Source organism: Sander vitreus, chromosome 19 (assembly GCF_031162955.1).
Source record: "Sander vitreus isolate 19-12246 chromosome 19, sanVit1, whole genome shotgun sequence".
In the NCBI taxonomy this organism is placed as follows: Eukaryota; Metazoa; Chordata; class Actinopteri; order Perciformes; family Percidae; genus Sander; species Sander vitreus.
Genome location: NC_135873.1, coordinates 10,799,934 through 10,816,201, shown reverse-complemented (window position 1 = coordinate 10,816,201; position 16,268 = coordinate 10,799,934). Strand labels below are relative to the sequence as shown.

The 16,268-nt window shown below is 45.5% G+C and overlaps 1 protein-coding gene across 4 annotated transcripts in view; it reads left to right on the top strand.

The window, feature by feature from the left end:
• Positions 1 to 16,268, top strand: part of ppargc1a (peroxisome proliferator-activated receptor gamma, coactivator 1 alpha) — a 35,152-nt gene that overhangs the window by 16,797 nt on the left and 2,087 nt on the right. For 2 of the 4 annotated variants that reach the window (XM_078276108.1, XM_078276107.1), the window contains exons 4-12: positions 827 to 952; positions 2,084 to 2,450; positions 4,315 to 4,360; positions 4,568 to 4,641; positions 8,309 to 9,545; positions 11,282 to 11,374; positions 12,381 to 12,501; positions 14,267 to 14,388; positions 14,758 to 14,909. In XM_078276108.1, coding sequence (XP_078132234.1) covers positions 827 to 952; positions 2,084 to 2,450; positions 4,315 to 4,360; positions 4,568 to 4,641; positions 8,309 to 9,545; positions 11,282 to 11,374; positions 12,381 to 12,501; positions 14,267 to 14,388; positions 14,758 to 14,909 — 2,338 coding nt within the window. Of the gene's footprint in view, positions 1 to 826; positions 953 to 2,083; positions 2,680 to 4,314; positions 4,361 to 4,567; positions 4,642 to 8,308; positions 9,546 to 11,281; positions 11,375 to 12,380; positions 12,502 to 14,266; positions 14,389 to 14,757; positions 14,910 to 15,414; positions 15,614 to 16,268 lie in introns of those variants that run through there. The other 2 variants (XR_013503528.1, XM_078276110.1) reach the window with 2 other exon arrangements.

The window sequence follows — 16,268 nt, the reverse complement described above, 5'->3', positions numbered from 1 at the left end:
GCACCAAAAGTGGCCATTTGTCTGTTAGACTTCTGCATTTGGCGGTGCCCAATCCACAGTCTGCCACATTTGCCACAATGTATTCACTGTATGTGTAGTGAGAGCGTGCAGAGATGCAGATGCAGTGAAGAGGGATGGAAATGGATCAGTGTGTTTGCTGCTCAGTGCTAATTACATAACGAGTGCGATTGCGGCGCAAATTCAATGATATGAACATTGTGGTGGGGCCAACTACGGTTGACACAGTGCTTTCAAATCAAGCCTGCACATAATGAAAGTATCGAAGGAATAGAAATCCATCTCATCTTGTCTACTCTTAGTGGGTCTCATCTAATCCCTCTGTGCCCAAGTCTTCTTTTTTGGCAAAAAGACAGATCTCTCGATAAGAAGTCAGCTTACCTTTGTGCTGTTATTTTATTTCTAGCTTAAAAGCTTTGACCTAAAATGTTATGTTGAGGTATAGTCCATTTTATTCCATGCAGGTCCCTTCCAAATGACCTTTAGTCACATGCCCGAGTGTGTTTATTCCATCACATTAGAGAAGCCTGGCTTTGTGTACACAAAAACACCTGCACAGGAAGAAATAAAAAGCTTGACTTGTTCTGTCACATGCAGAACAAGTCATGCTTTTTGTTTCCTCCTGTGCATCTAATCTTTTAAATATGTCAGTTATTTTTTATCTTTTCTAACTGCAGTATTGGTCTCTTCTGGTTGTACATTACAAAGCACAGGCTGTCTAATTGAAAGAAAATAGTAATCTGCATAACCCACGCTCAATTCCCCCTCCTTCACCACGTTCTCTTGTTCTGTTTGGGTCCATTCACAGCTGAAGAAGCTCCTTCTGGCACCCGCAAACTCCCAGCTCAGCTATAATCAATACACAGGTGGCAAGGCACAGAACCATGCAGCCAGCGGCAACCACCGGATCAGACCACCACCTGCCGTCGTCAAGGTAGGGACACACACACACACACACACACACACACACACACACACACACACACACACATACACATTCACGCGCTGCCTTGCTGCTTTTTCACTCCTGTACACACATTTTTGTTAGTGTTTGTTCATCTCTTTCACTCTGTTCTTGCTCTGTCTGGTTTCTTGCTCTTTCTCTCTCCCTCTCACACTTTCTTGTTTTGGTGGCCGCCTTTAGGAGATGTTAGACTACTGCTCTAGTCTGCTATCCCAGGGGTCCATCTCGTAATGAAAACAAGCTGATTGCTGTTGGGCTTTCCAGGCGAGGCATCGGCACCGTTGTCTCATTAGCTCCACCACTTATCCGCCTTGGTATGGTGCCTGTTGAAGAAAAAAAAAACATCGACAGGCACTCTTGCGGGAGAGATTGATGCCTTGAGACGACAAGATCAAAATATCAGACTTGATGTTCTCATTAAACGGCTCTCAAAAGGATTTTTTTTCTAAAGGGGTGGGGTTGGTTCAGATTAATTTTAGTCATTGTAAATGGGTTTATGAATGTGAATAAATAAAGTATGTGACGGTATAATATGTTTGCATTTCATGTCAGAACGTGACATACTGAATGTTCAGTGTTATATACAGCTTACAGCTCTTGATGATGTGCTCTTGTTTCGGGGGAATCTATGTTTTATGCTTTCCCTAGTGCTTAAAATCCTCTAAATGTATAAAGCATCTGTATGTGATCATATTGTGTGGTAAACACAACACAGTCTCAGATTTGTGTGTGTTGTGCATACTATGTTTGCGCATGCAGTGCGTCAACCTTCCTCACATAGTCTATTTTCATACTGTGCCATTTCTGGAGCACAGCGAATGAGGACTCCCAGAGGACATGGTACAGAGTGGCGCGGTGGTGCTCGCAGGGCCACGCAATTAAGATGATGGGCGGACCGCACTCCCAACATCGCCTCCCAGACAGTTGGGCAACCACTGTGCTCAGGCTGTCTGAGTCCCCCTTTCAGCTTCTCTCTGGCTCCATCTCTTCTACTTTTGATTTTGTGCCAAAAAAAACACTTAACATTTCTCACAACTGAGTAAAACTTTTTATTTAAGCAAACTAAATAAATTTTTTCTCTCTCTCTATCTCGTTGGGCAGACGGAGAGCCCATGGAATGGCAAAGCAAGAGGGGGCTCTAGCCAACAGAACCGCCCGGTGAGGCGGCCTTGCTCTGAGCTGCTGAAATACCTAACAGCCACCGATGACATCCTGCTCCACACCAAAGCCAGTGACGCCAAGAGCACCTGGGGGGGTGCCAATAGCAGGGACAAGAGTGGCCTGGGTCTTGGTGCTTCTTCCTCTTCCTCTTCGCCATCCTCGTCATCCACATCCTCGTTCTCCTCCCTCTCATCAACCTCTTCTTCTTCTTCCTCCACCGCCTCCAAGAAGAAGTCAGCTGTACCATCTCAGCAGCAGCAGCAGCAGCAGCAGCAGCAGCAGCCGCTGCAGCAGCATCACCAGCGAGGTGAGAGCCGGGCTGCAGGCGAGTGTAGTGTGGCTGGTGTTGGGGCTGGGAAGTGGCAGCGTTGCACTCACAATGCCGGGGTTAAGGAGGCGGAGGGTGCTTCTATCCCTGTCGGCCACAGAACCTCCACCTGCGGCCATGCCCGCCCCAAACTGGAGCACGGGTCGCCCAGTGAAGAAGGAAGGCCGCCAGGCGATGTGGGCCGCCTGGCCGCCGCTAGGTTTATTAGGTATATGCATTCTTATTCCCTCCCTCCCCGAGAGGTGAGTCACAGCTGTGAGCATTGCCGAGAGGCTGCGGGCGCCACTCAGGCTAGTGAGGGCTTTGGCAGGCAAGGCCGTAGAAAGGTAGTGGCGCTAGCCGTGCACCTCATAGGTACATCACAGTGACAATTAAGGAAAGAGATGAGAAGCTGGGGCACCCTTTACTTAGCCAGCTGCTCACCTCCAAACAGAGGCCTGCACAATATCGAGCTCACCTACTCCCACCTAAGATCACCCCTTTACCCAGCATTCAGAGCAAATCAGCAGGTAAGAGGTCTGTGAGCCCAGCACAGGCTCCCTCAAAGGTGGAGGAGGAAGAGTTGGGAGGGACCACTGATTGTAGAAACCGGGGAGTATGTCAGCTTGAAGAGCCTGACCTAGGGTCCCTGTTGTCACCTCTGGCCTTAGACCTAGAGAGCTGGGTTAACCAGCAAGACTCAGGGCTAGACATGGGCTTTGGACTAGAGCTTGGGTGGCTAAACCAAGGGCTCTATGGGGAGGATGTTGACCGTGATGATGATGATGATGATGATGATGACCATGTCATGGGCAGCCCCACTGCGGTGCTCTCCCAGGGCCAACCAAGCCCACTCTTCCCAGATACTAGAATTGCAGAGCCCGCCCCTCCCTGCATCATACAAGGGCAAGGGCACCCACACAGGCAGGCACTCAGCAAGCACCCCGACGACCAGGGCCTCCTGTTGTTAGGTAATCATGACTGCATCCCCCCCACTGGCCTTATCTCTGCTCTCTCTTCTCCCTCTCCTGCTCTAACCACTTCCCAGTTTTACTTCATAACTAACCCCTATTCTAATTTGAATCTAACAGTCATTCTGAGGGCATAAACAATTACAACAAACAGCCTGCTAGCCAATGCTTTTTGCTAGTCCCAAAGGGATTCTTTTAAATTTAAATAGAGTGCGATTTTTCAAAAAGGAGGGGGTGGGAAAAGGGGCGAGCCTTGTCTTGCTATTGTACGTCTTGTATTCATAAAGTCGCCCCTTGAACCGTCTTTGGCTGATTGAGCTGAGTGTGCTGAATATGTACATTTAGACTCAGAGCCCGGGTGCTGCTCTTTAGGTCGTGCTACTAAAGCCACGTTCCCTTAGCTGGAGCACAAGTCAGCCAGAGCCTCGGGCAACTGCACAAGCTTCCTTGACTCTCCTTTCTTCCTTTTTTTCCCCTCCCCTGCTGTTGGTGCATGCGATTTATGACTTGTGTGTCCAGAGAGAGGCTCACCCACTGTCATGTGTCTTGTTTGTGGCATCGTCTCTTTATGTCTTTATTCCATTTGTTGTCTTGAGCGGGGTATGTCTGTGTCTAGACACCTGTGAAACACGCACCATCACTTCATCCTGCCTCACAGAGTGGACAGTCTATCTTAAGACAATAAATTGTTAAAACGGGGTCAATCTAAAAAGATAGGCTTTTCAGAATAGTGTTCATAGAAAGACTTTCTAACCAGGTATGGGTGTGTTTGTAGTAATAATCACATTTAATCAGCCAATTTGAGAATAATTGTTGCAGAATGTGGACCTGTTCTCTTCTGCCATGAGTTGTACCTAGGTCAATAATTACTCATGCTCCTTTGTGTTCTGCAGCCAAACCAACCACCTTGCCACTTCCTTTGACCCCAGAGTCTCCAAAGTAAGTGTGAGAAGTTTTTCCACGTTATTCTAGGCAAAAAGCAACAACAAAAACAAAACAGCCAAAGCCAAAGAAAACTATATAGACTAGAATCCAAGTTGAGGCATTTTTTGTGACTCATTTCCATTTCTTAGATCACAAAAGCTTTTTAAAGTCTTACGTTCACCTGACAAGTAAAATGTTGCAATTTATATTTTTGTCTTCCAGTGACCACAAGGGATCACCGTTTGAGAACAAAACCATTGAACGCACATTAAGTGTGGAGATTGCTGGAACCCCAGGTAAGAACACTGTTCTTATTATTTAAAATGTAGTTTTATTATTATTATTATTATTATTATTATTATTATAAAAAAGTCTCACCTCCCTGTTGTAGCTAGAAATGCGTTAACTTAATCTTGATAGTTCCATCACAGTTCAGAGTTCAAGGGGAAGGCATAGTATGTACCTGAGTATTGATTAGGTTTTCCAATCTCTTCAGGGTTTATTAGCAAACCCCTCCCATCCTCCACCACCTCCCCTCCCCTGTTACTGAAGAGTTAATACGCTTTCCTCTTCCTCTATCAGATCCTAATGCTCTCTGACTAACAGCTTACTTAGCTTACACATCATAGGGAAATTGAAATGGCAGTGTGATTGTTTTAATTGGTTTTGTGGTGTAATTCAGTTTTGCCTGTATGATCTGTGCCGTCCTTTCCTTAGGCCCCTAGACATACAGGTAATTCAATCAGCTGACTGGGCAGTCAATTTCCAATGTTAAGACTTGTATGCAAAGGATGCTGTTTTCTAGCGTGAGGGGTTTTTCAGCATAATTATTGACATCATCCTTTTGTGTTATTGAGTTATAGTTAACTGTATCAGAAGAAAGCTATAGGCAGAAGGTAATTGCAAGACATAAATGAAGAGAATGCCAGCAAAAGCTGCAGTATTGGGGCTCATATCTCTCTTTCTCTCTCTTGATGTCAGTAATTACCCGGCTTCTCCCCAGGATTAATCATCTAAGGTCAATAAAAACAAAATGGCTGCCCCTTAGCCTCTCGCACTGTGTGATGTTGCACTGGCCCCTTTGGGTATCCCATTACCAGCAGGGGAAATTGTCCTCATACATACCTCATGTCCGCCCCCTGCACCTTCTACTTATCTCTTGGGAGGGATGAAAATGTGTGGCACATCAGACCCCAAGAAGTCTCCATCTGTCCCTTTTGACCGCGGTCAACGTGATGTTTAACCCTTTTGTGTAGATAAGCTTTCGGGGTCAAAGGGGACACCGCCTGAGACCTACAGAAGGGAAAGACCAGGGCTGCTTAGGCTCTGGGGCAATCAAGCATGGTTAATATTTCTTCCTGTTTTACTGCACGTGGGTGAGTTTATTGACCTGTGGCCAATCCTGGGTGTCCGTTCTGTTCCATTGCATCCATTTTACACGGTCAAATAAAGCCCTTCACCTGACTTTACTGTTCTGAGTAAATTTTGGATTGAATATTAGCAGGAATGTCATTAGTCCAGAAAGCTCCAGGTTACTGAGCCCCTTTCCGACTTAGGGATTAGCTTTTGAGTCTTGTGCTGCCTGAGACAGATGGATATAGATCCCAGTAAGCGGAGGTGAGAGCTTTGAGGTCCGGAGTTACATGCAGATTTACAGTTAACATTCGACTACAGTAAAGATAATGGTGGTGTAACTGATAACCAGATGGAAGTTAGCCAGGTGAGTAGCACCTTCAAGGCAGGTAGACAACTCACTGATGGAACTTTCCATGAAATGCTGCCAGTGACATATTATTATATGCCTTTATGATGAGTTGTAGTAGTAGTAGTGGTTACTGCTTCATAGAAAGATAAAAGTAATTATCAGTTGAACCTGTACATCTTGTACTGAGCCAAATGATGTTGAAACAAAATCAACTTTTGGACTGTTGGCTCAGCTGTGCATTTTCTTGACAGCTCTCAGAGAAGTACAGTAAAGGCTACAACAGGCAGTGAGGCCCCCTGGGATCTGACTATTCTGGCCTAATCTCTGCCAAGCTAATAGATTTACCCTGTGCTGCCGTGTTGTCTTTAATTACTGTATCTCATGACACTTGGGTGATCTGTGTGTTGCTATTTGCATGGCTTACCGCCGGATCAACTGTTTAAGCGCAGAGTTGTTATTCGCTCCAAGGTCTTCTTGCAATTTACAGCTGGATGAGAAAAAAAGATTATAAAACCCTTCTCTTTCTTTCTGTCTTGTTCACTTGCTTCATTGTTTTCTCTCCGGTGGCAACATGATTGGTGTTTGTGTCTGCGGCTCATCCATCACTGGCAAGTTTGACTGAGAGGCACATATTTATCTAATTCTGATTTATTTCACCCCCATCGCTAATGGCTCCTAGTTTATGACCTAACGTGCACATTGTTTTGGACAGATGGTGCTTCATTGGTGAAACAGAAGTTCTTCAGGCATTGTGTAGCACCCCCCACCTCCCTCTCTCCCTTCTCCTTTTTAATAACTAATTTTCATTGGCATAATGCATATATATATATATATATATATATAATATATATATACTTTATATACAGTGTAAATATAGTGATATCACTATCAGCACTGAGAGAAGAGGGGAGAAAAGTGGGGAAAGAGGGAAGTGGGGGCTTGCAGTCCTACATAGACACATTCAGATAATAAGTAGGATGATAAGCCGTTGGATCAGGCATTCCAAACACAGCAAATGGTTTCAGAAAGTTGAATATTTATGTATCAGTCTCCTGCACTCTCTTTGCCAAGCTGTCTTTCACATGCATACTCTAACACTGGATTTGATACTAATAGCTGTCATTTGGTGCAATTCACCAGCGAGGGAAGAATGATGTGCATTATAGGAAAGGCAAAGACGGAGCGTAGGTGTTTCAAAGTGCCTGAGTTTGACTCCAGTGAGAGACTGTTAGTGACGTGTGTGTGTGTGTGTGTGTGTGTGTGTGTGTGTGTGTGTGTGCACACATTTGTTCTGTCAGGACAGAAACAGGATAGGATGCTGAGAGACGGAAAGGGAGAAATAGAGATTGATCCAGGGAAATGGCAGACAGGAAGAGAGAAAAAAAAGGGAGAATACAAGACTAAAGGAGAGGAGGGAAGAGAGAGAGAGTAATGGTGGCGGCTGTTTGTGTGAGTGCATTAACAATGCTATAAAGTGGGCTCATCTCAGGACTTCCCATATAACTGCCATCTGTCTGGTTGTAAATCTGTAGAAGGGTGGGGAAAGATGGGGGGAGGGGGGTCACAGGCAGTAGGGACATGCCATCTGAGAAGAATGACAACCCATTCGCCAAAACTTCCTGTGCTTCCATACATAGCAGCCATCTCGCCATGGGACATCACCAGGCATGCTAATGTGTACATTAAGCGTTGTGTCATATCTTCTTACATTGTTTCACAGAAAAGGGAGATGGTGCTGGGTAATCTAACATGCACAACATCATGTCAGTGATTTATTTTTTTCAGACCGATAAAAAAGTCTTTGGTTTTATTCAGATGAATTGGCTGCTGTCCAGTGCAGACATTTATGTGAGGCAGACAGAGATGTGATACATGTACTTGTACATTTTTTTTCATTGGCTGCATTTGTCCCCTACACGGTTTTGTCTTATGTTTTTTTTTCATGAAAAGAAATCTTTCCAAGGTCAGAGAGGAAGGGGATGGCAAGTCATCCATATTACAGCACCACCGTATTAAGTTACACCAAGCATTACATTAATCTGTCAAGATTGCAATAAAATAGAGATCAGGATTAGGCCAAGTGAAAGTGAATATTTTAATCAGGCATGTATCTGTGTCCACTGTCCATAAACTGACCGGGGAGTTTATAGATGAGTGAGGGGAGGGGGGAGAGGGGGATATTTGGGGACGTTTGCATTATGATTCCATTTTTATTTTATTGCCCCTCCACCATCTTCTGTCTTCCTCTCCCCTTGCAGGTCTGACACCACCTACCACGCCCCCACACAAAGCCAGTCAAGAGAATCCTTTCAAAGCATCGCTCAAAACCAAGTTGTCTTCATGTTCCTCATCGGCCTTGGCATGCAAAAGAGCCAGGCTGAGCGAATTGGGCCCCGGCGCTCTGGCCCCGGCCCCAGGTGCCTCAGGCGGGGGCCCCACCAGGAAGGGTCCCGAACAGACTGAGCTTTATGCCCAGCTGAGCAAAGCGTCCACCACCCTACCTTACTTGGTCACCCAACACTCTGTGGGGGGCGTCCATGAGGAGCATCGCAGCACTAGCAACAATAAGCGGGCGGCGTCCCGTAGCTACAGTGACCATGACTATTGCCAAGCATCAGCTAGCACTAAGAAGGACGGCGGCACAGTCACTGTTACCATGACTACAGCAGCAGAAATGACGGTCACCTCAGGTGCCAACGCTGCTCCCATGCCTACTACAGGCAAAGTGGAGGACAGGCATGTCGAATGTAAGGACTCAGCAATTCCACCATCCTCTTCATCATCTTCATTTTCTTGTTCTCCATCATCAGCTTCATCTGGTCCTTTGGCTAAGCAGCTAAATGTTGCCTCTGTGAACGGAGAAGCAGCCCGGGTCCAGGAGTTAGGGAAGCAGACCCTTACACAAACCACCCAGATGCCCTCACAAGAGGCCACTACTGACTGGGACCAACTACACTCTGCTGCCATCAGCCGGAAGCTATTGTGTGACCAGGAAATCAGAGCAGAACTCAACAAGCACTTTGGCCCCCCCTTAAAAGCCTTTTATAGCCCGGGTGGCCAGGAGAGAGAACCAGGCAGCAAACCAAGTAAGGCTGCAGCCCCGAAGACCCTCGCGGAGGGAGAGAATGGCTCCTACTCACAGAGGCTGCCTGGCTCCAGCTACCTGCACCCAGGGTTTCTGCCCTTCCAAGATGAGTTAGAGCTGGGTGAGGGCCGTGAGAGTCGCTTCCTCTATCCATGGGAGGGCACCCCTCTGGACCTTCTCTTTGACTGCCCCCCCTGCTCCCCCTCCTGTTCCCCACCATCCAGCTGCTCCCCTTCACGAGGCTCCATCTCCCCACCTTCCTCCCTCCTCCTCTCGCCCAGCAGGCCTTTCTGCTGGACCAGCAGCGGATCCTGCTCCCGTTCTCGTTCCCACTCTGGCTCCCGCAGCTCCTCCTCGCACTACCGGAGGCGCTCCCTCTCCAGCTCACCTGACAGACGCCCCTCCTCCTGGTAAGTCGGTTCTCACACACAAACCTCCCGCTTGTTTTGGCTGAGCTTTGGCTGCTCCCCACTCATGCAGTTTATACAGGGCTTGGAGCTGGCAGGGGATCTAGCTTAGGAGTGTAAAACAGGCCTGATCAGTCGTCAGAGCTGGTGTCAGAAAGGATAGACCCTGAAGACTCTCAGCATTGGTTCTTGACCTCCTGCTAGTCTTTGCCTTGCCTGGACTAAATGCAGGATAGATTTGGCAAGTGTTCCACAAAGAGATTTAGCAGGTGAGAGAGCTGTGGAATTTGATTCTAACCAAATTATCTGCAGTTGCTATACTAACCAAATTCTGCTGTTTTAAACCAGGTGGTATTTGAATGTCTCTGAAGTGACAATGGGGGAAAACGATTGGTTGACTGGTGTGATCTCCATTAAACAACACACAATGAACAAAAGTGAAAACACCCAGAACATGAAACGTGCCAGAGGCACTGGACTTTTGAAAAGTATGAGTTTTAAACTCAAGGCAGGGAGTTATTTGAGTGTCTTCTGAACACTCACCCCCCTCCTCACTCGCTCCCTCGCATGCTCCTGTTTTTGGTTTGATGCTGGGGCTATTGTTTTAAGCGGCAGCTGTTGTTTTTACTGAGTGGCAAACCCTCCTCTTTTACATCCCCAGAGATGAAAGCCAAATCCAGGCTGTGGGAATGTAGTCTCAAAACCCCTCTCAAAAGAGACTCCTATCATCATATCTCCATGTGAGAACTACATTTCCCATGCTTCTCTTTGATCAGAGCTGAGGGGGTTTCTGTCGGGGTTTCTTTGGTAGAAGAACAGAGGCAAACCGTAGTTACTGAGAAGGATGTGAGTAAATTAAGTTTGTCAGTAGTAGTTCATTGAGTGCCTCACAGTGTAGGACTCCACTGCAGTGACTCAGTTTGTTTGCCTGATTACTTAAAGGTCAGTTTACTCCAGAGAGCCAATAGAATCACTTTGCTCTGCTCGGTGCCCTTGTTCTTGTGCTCTACATCAACTCGCTCACAAATTATACGGTAATAGTCTCAAGGCATTCCATCAGAATCTGACACTGACAAGCTTTCTGAAAACACTGTGTAGGGATTGGAGTCTTGAAATCGACAGAACAAGAAGCTTGTTATATTTTCATGCAAGAAAAGATAAATAGAATTTCAGCAAAATAATTCTCAAAATCCCTTCTCTGTGTTTCAAGTTTCACAGCGTAAGATCCTCGATCTTTCCAAACTGGCACTCTTTTGCTTCGCTGAGTTTTTTCAAACTTCTCTCCCTCCATCATTCAGCCCTTCCTTCTTCAGAAACACTTCAATAATTAAGCATCAGAAGCTTATGGAGTGCAGGGATACACGCTAGGGCCTACAGTATTGACCATTTCCTCATACAACATAGATAGCAGATACATGTATGTGCTAGCTCAGGTGTGTATAACTATTCTCTACAAAATCATGCACACTTACTGTGGCACTAAGATAGATTAGGAGAAAACAGAATGCTTTCATCTGGAATTAACCCAGTTTTTAACATCTAAATGGGTCTAATGAATATCAAAGAGGTTAATTTAGTTCTCAATGCCAAGAACAAATTAACCAAGGTGTCACAGGTTTGCAGGAGTCATCAGTATGTAGTATGATTTATTCAAACATTTTCATGTGAGATGAACGTCATTCCTAGGTGTTGCTCGAAAGCATATTTTCATATATTTAACATTTTCTGTTTTCCCACAGGTCTCGTCACAACACAGATCCAAGCACCATTCGTTCCAGGACTCACAAGAGCCCCCACCCTCAGTCTCGATCTCCTCTTAGCCGCAGGCCAAGGTGATTATTTTAAATGAATTATTTAACCTCCAATTTTGTATGCTATTATTAACCTTTGTTGAGTCGCATTTCTCAGGTTAGGACAAATGTTTATTCTTAGCAACTGCCTGGCAAAATTCAAAAGACCTCAGTATAGTGTGCATGGCTGAATAACAGTCGCTATAGACACATGCAGTGAAAGTAACTTTCCCTTGTCACCACTCAGAAATAAGTTTGATTTCTCTGTGATTCCCTTTTCACATCAAGACTAAAGCTTTTTCGCAGCCTGTCCCATCCACAAGGGGGGCCCTTGACAAACATTTAGGGCAAATATGTTTAATTGATCATGTTTTATTGGACTACAGACAAAAGAATCCCAAATCCCACTGATGCACATTCACACTTCACTCGTGAGTTTGACGCTAACCCCAGCTGTATAATGTCGCTTATTCAACTTAGTGCCTCTGTAGTTTTTCGTGAGCCACTGCAGAGGGGACCATTTCATATGCAGAGAAGTACTGTCACAGTGCAGGAAGAGAGAGGGAGACTGACACCATCTCAGCACTCGGAGCTGATTTAGCACCCACGGGCCTAATGACACCCGACAAGGCCGAGAGTCGCTCATCATTCGAAAACCTAACGGACACGTCTTGTGCTAGTCTGGAGTGTGTGTGGGGGGGGGGAGTTGCACTTTCCTTCTTGATGAAGCCCCAACTAAGCAGAAGGTAATGACATGTGAAGTTGTGCTGACAGTTGCAGCTGCCTGGCTCCCCGACCGCGCTGCTCGCCGGCACTCCCGCGGGCCTATCCAGCGGGCTCTGTAATCATAGCGATGGCGAAGACACATCTTATTAGCATGTCCATTTACTTTCCTCCGCAACCCCCTTTCTCAACCATCAGTGGTGAGAAAATAGGGGACTACTCCTTGGTAAATACTGGCAATTGTTCTTCACAGTCGTCAACAGGAAGGGTGAATTTTAGAGGACGAGCTAGGACAGTGATGTCATACGTATCCTTTTCTCCGCAGGTATGACAGCTACGAGGAGTACCAGCACGAGAGGCTAAAGAGGGAGGAGTACCGCCGGGACTACGAGAAGCGGGAGTTTGAAAAGGCCGAGCAGAGAGAGAGGCAAAAGCAAAAAGCAATAGTGAGTCAACTGACACAAACGCCATCAAATTTCCTCCTTTTTTTCTGTGCTTGACTTTACGTCTTTCCTGCCGACGCTGATAAAAGACTGCATGCAATCACTGCTGTGGCACACAAACACACAGAAACCTCCCACGGACACACACATTACTTAGTAGGAGACAGCCTCCAGCCCAGTGCCATGTCCCACAGATGTCTCCCTCCTGAAAGAATACATACAAAGTGAGTTCCTGAATGATTCAGGCGACAGGCCCTTCTTTCCTTGTATCTCCAGGTTGTGTATTTTTAACGTCTCTTTCGTCTGGAAACACTGTCGACTCTTATTAATCACACCACGGGGGTAAAATGTTAAAATAGTGGAAAACAGAAACTAGGAGAGCAAGACGGAGGAAAGGACAAAAAAAGGAAACGGACACTGATTCTCTTGAGCTCTTTTCATTTTTCTGTATCCATTTCAAAATTCAGCCTGATGTAGTGAATATCACATTTCTCCCCATATCTCCGCTTTCCATGTCTCAGTGTGAAATCACTCAGGTTTCCAGCGGGGTAAGGCTACTACCACCCGTTGTTGAAGCACACATTAAGTGATGCAGTAATGCAAACGTGGCTTGGCATGCATACATTTTCAGAGATGGAAAGACAAGTAATTACGAGCGGTAAAGCTCAAGCTGTCAAACAAGGTTTGGGTGGCCGGGGATTTGAAAGTGTCTCCTTCTGTCTGTCTCTCTCACTCTGTTTTTGCCTCATTCTCTCACTCACACACACACAGGCAGCCCTCAGGGTGCCATCAAGACCGTCTATTTATCAGTTGTCAGCAACTAAACCCCTAATTCAGCAAATACTTTTTTTTGGTCTCAAACAGTATGTAAGCATTAAAGAGAGTGGAAAAAGCATCTGTAGTTAATTTGTATCTTTCTCGGCTACTCTATGTAAGTCTAAAGGGGTAAAGGTGAACTTTGAGTTTAGCACCGGGCAAATGATTTACATACATTTTACTACTACCCTCAAAACAGCATTCAGAATTTCAACGAGTCTCAATGGACTTGCCCCAGTAATGGAAAGTAAATGAATGAATAAATAAATAATACTAGTGATACACTATAGCTCCAGGCTTGTGCTGCATTATATGATTAGCAGATGCAATTAAACTACTCAAACGCCATAATTGCAGCCTTGTGCAGTTAGTTCCTAAATTATTCGGCTATGACCCCCGTGTACTCTGAAGTTAAAGGAAATCCATGTTTTTTTGCCCCATGGCTCACTCCTGCTGCTCTTAATGATCCCTTTCTTTTGGATATGAATATCCTTACAATATTAACTTATTAACTTGATCATGCCCAGTTTGACTCCCAGACTGGAAGTAAAGAAACAGGCTTTTCTGATATATGGCTGAGTCACCCCAAAGCTTTATTTTTAGACTTCACAAAAGAAGAAGCGGGCCCCAAACATAAGACACGGCATCATTTGATAAAAATCGCTCTGCCTCTGGTTGATGAGTTGCAGAGAGAAAGAGGAATTGTAGTGCCAGGGCGGATTGAAGGCAACTTGCAATATCAGATAACAGGAAGCAGGCTAAACCAATCACAGAGGAACACAACAGACAGACAGACAAGAGGGACAAAAACGGGAGTTGAAAGTCAGCTGCAGTATCCACAGTGATCAAGACCAATTCATTAGGGCTCTGTGAAGAAATAGAGGGGAAAAGGGAAAACAGACTCCCTCTTTTAATCTCCTTCCTCCACTCTGTCTTTCCTCTTAACGAGCAGGAAGAGAGACGGGTGGTGTACGTGGGGCGACTGAGGTCCGACTGCACCCGGACAGAATTGAAGCGCCGCTTTGAAGTCTTTGGCGAAATTGAAGAATGTGCAGTGAACCTGAGAGACGATGGGTAAGGCCCCAGGACTTTGTATGCATGTGTGTGTGTGTGCATCTTTATGATAGTCTGCTATTAGTTTAGGGTGATATGGAACATTTATTTGACCATTCCTAACCTCTGGATTTCATGTAATAGGAAAAAACCCCGCTGTTACTGTTGAACTCAGAGCAGAGAAGTGTAAGACAAAGACAGAGCTTTTGCAGTTTCACAGCATCTCCTGATCCATCTAGTCATCAGCCTGTGGAGCCCCAAAGATACACTTTTATTGATTCTCGTTTGCATATAAATAGCGTGTTCGTCATCTAAGACAAGACCCCCCCCTGTCCAGTTACTATTTCCCCACAGCACCACTCTGACGTTTTGTTTTCTATTCTTGACCAGGGATAATTTTGGCTTCATCACGTACCGCTACACTTGTGACGCCTTTGCCGCCCTTGAGAATGGACACACCTTACGCAGGTCAAACGAGCCTCAGTTCGAGCTGTGCTTTGGCGGACAAAAGCAGTTCTGCAAATCACATTACACAGACTTGGGTAAGTGCAGCTTTGTTGTTCTCTCCATCAGCCCCCTGTAGCCATGCAGTATATTTGCGTAGCTGGGAGGACTGTCAGAGAAATGAGTGGGGAAAAAAAGCTTGAGTGATGCTTCCAGATAAAAAAGAAAGAGCCATCTCTGTGATGCTAACAATTCCTACAGCCCTGAATTTGTCCATCGGGCATTCATGGCTCAAAGGGGCAGAGAGTTCAGAGGTCAATCTGTGAACATACCAAGAATAGAGCTTCATTTTCTCCCTGCTGGTAGTTGTAGTATCTTTACGAAAACAAGGCAGACTCCATTACTCATGCAGACATGAGATGCTTGTTTCTACCTTGTTGATATGAAACGCAAGACATTAGGGCAAGAGATGGCACTTAAAAAGGTGTGCAGATGTGTTTTTGTCGGCTGTTGGATATATGTGTGTGTGTGTGTGTGTGTGTGTGTGTGTGTGTGTGTGTGTGTGTGTGTGTGTGTGTGTGTGGATGTGGGAAACACTTTAAGAGCACGGCAAAGAGGAGGGAGGAGTAGAGATGAAATTACGAGGAGAAAGGCGCGGTTGAAGAAAAGACAAGAGATGAGGTGAGGAAGAGGAAGGTGGGAGCAAGGTTAAGTCCCAGCAACCCCTCCTCCCTCTAGAGTGAGGTTCCATCTGCTGCCAGCTGTTGCAGTGCTTAAAGGAGGTACAGCCTTGATGTGGCAGGTAGGGGCCGGTCATTTACATAGAGGGAGGGGCCACTGTGGAAGCTGTGGCAGAGTTCATCTAACATAAGTGATTCCTTAGAGTAAACATGCATGTATGTAGCCGATGTATACAGCTTCTACATTGATCAGATTCATGAATCTTACACCGAAATCTGTACTCTGAAGGTCATTTTGATAAATAATGCAAGATATCAATGAAATCAAGGCCTGTTTTTCATGGCATGATGTCCCACTTTTGACATGAAGACTTTTTTTTTCTCTTCTGTTAGTTGCAGAATCATACTGGTGGCGATAATTGAGCCGGCTATATTGAAACTTAAGTGAGATGCCCCTCTATGCCAAGTGTTGCACACCCACAAAAGATCATCTCCTCCATTTGATGATATAAGATCGATATTGACTCTTACATCTGCAGCCAGTCTTTTCTCTGACATTTATTTACCAGCAAAATGGGAGATCAGGAATGTATAATGCACTGCTACAAGAGGGTCAATGGGTCACTCGGGAGAAAAAGAGCACTTTCCTCAATAAATGAAGCGGTTACTATACATTTTCAAAGCACATGCTTAAAGCTATCAGCTTTTAAAGAGAGGACATGGTGAGAAATTGACACACAGAGAAACTGTTAATCCTAAAGCCTTGAGGATAGACAT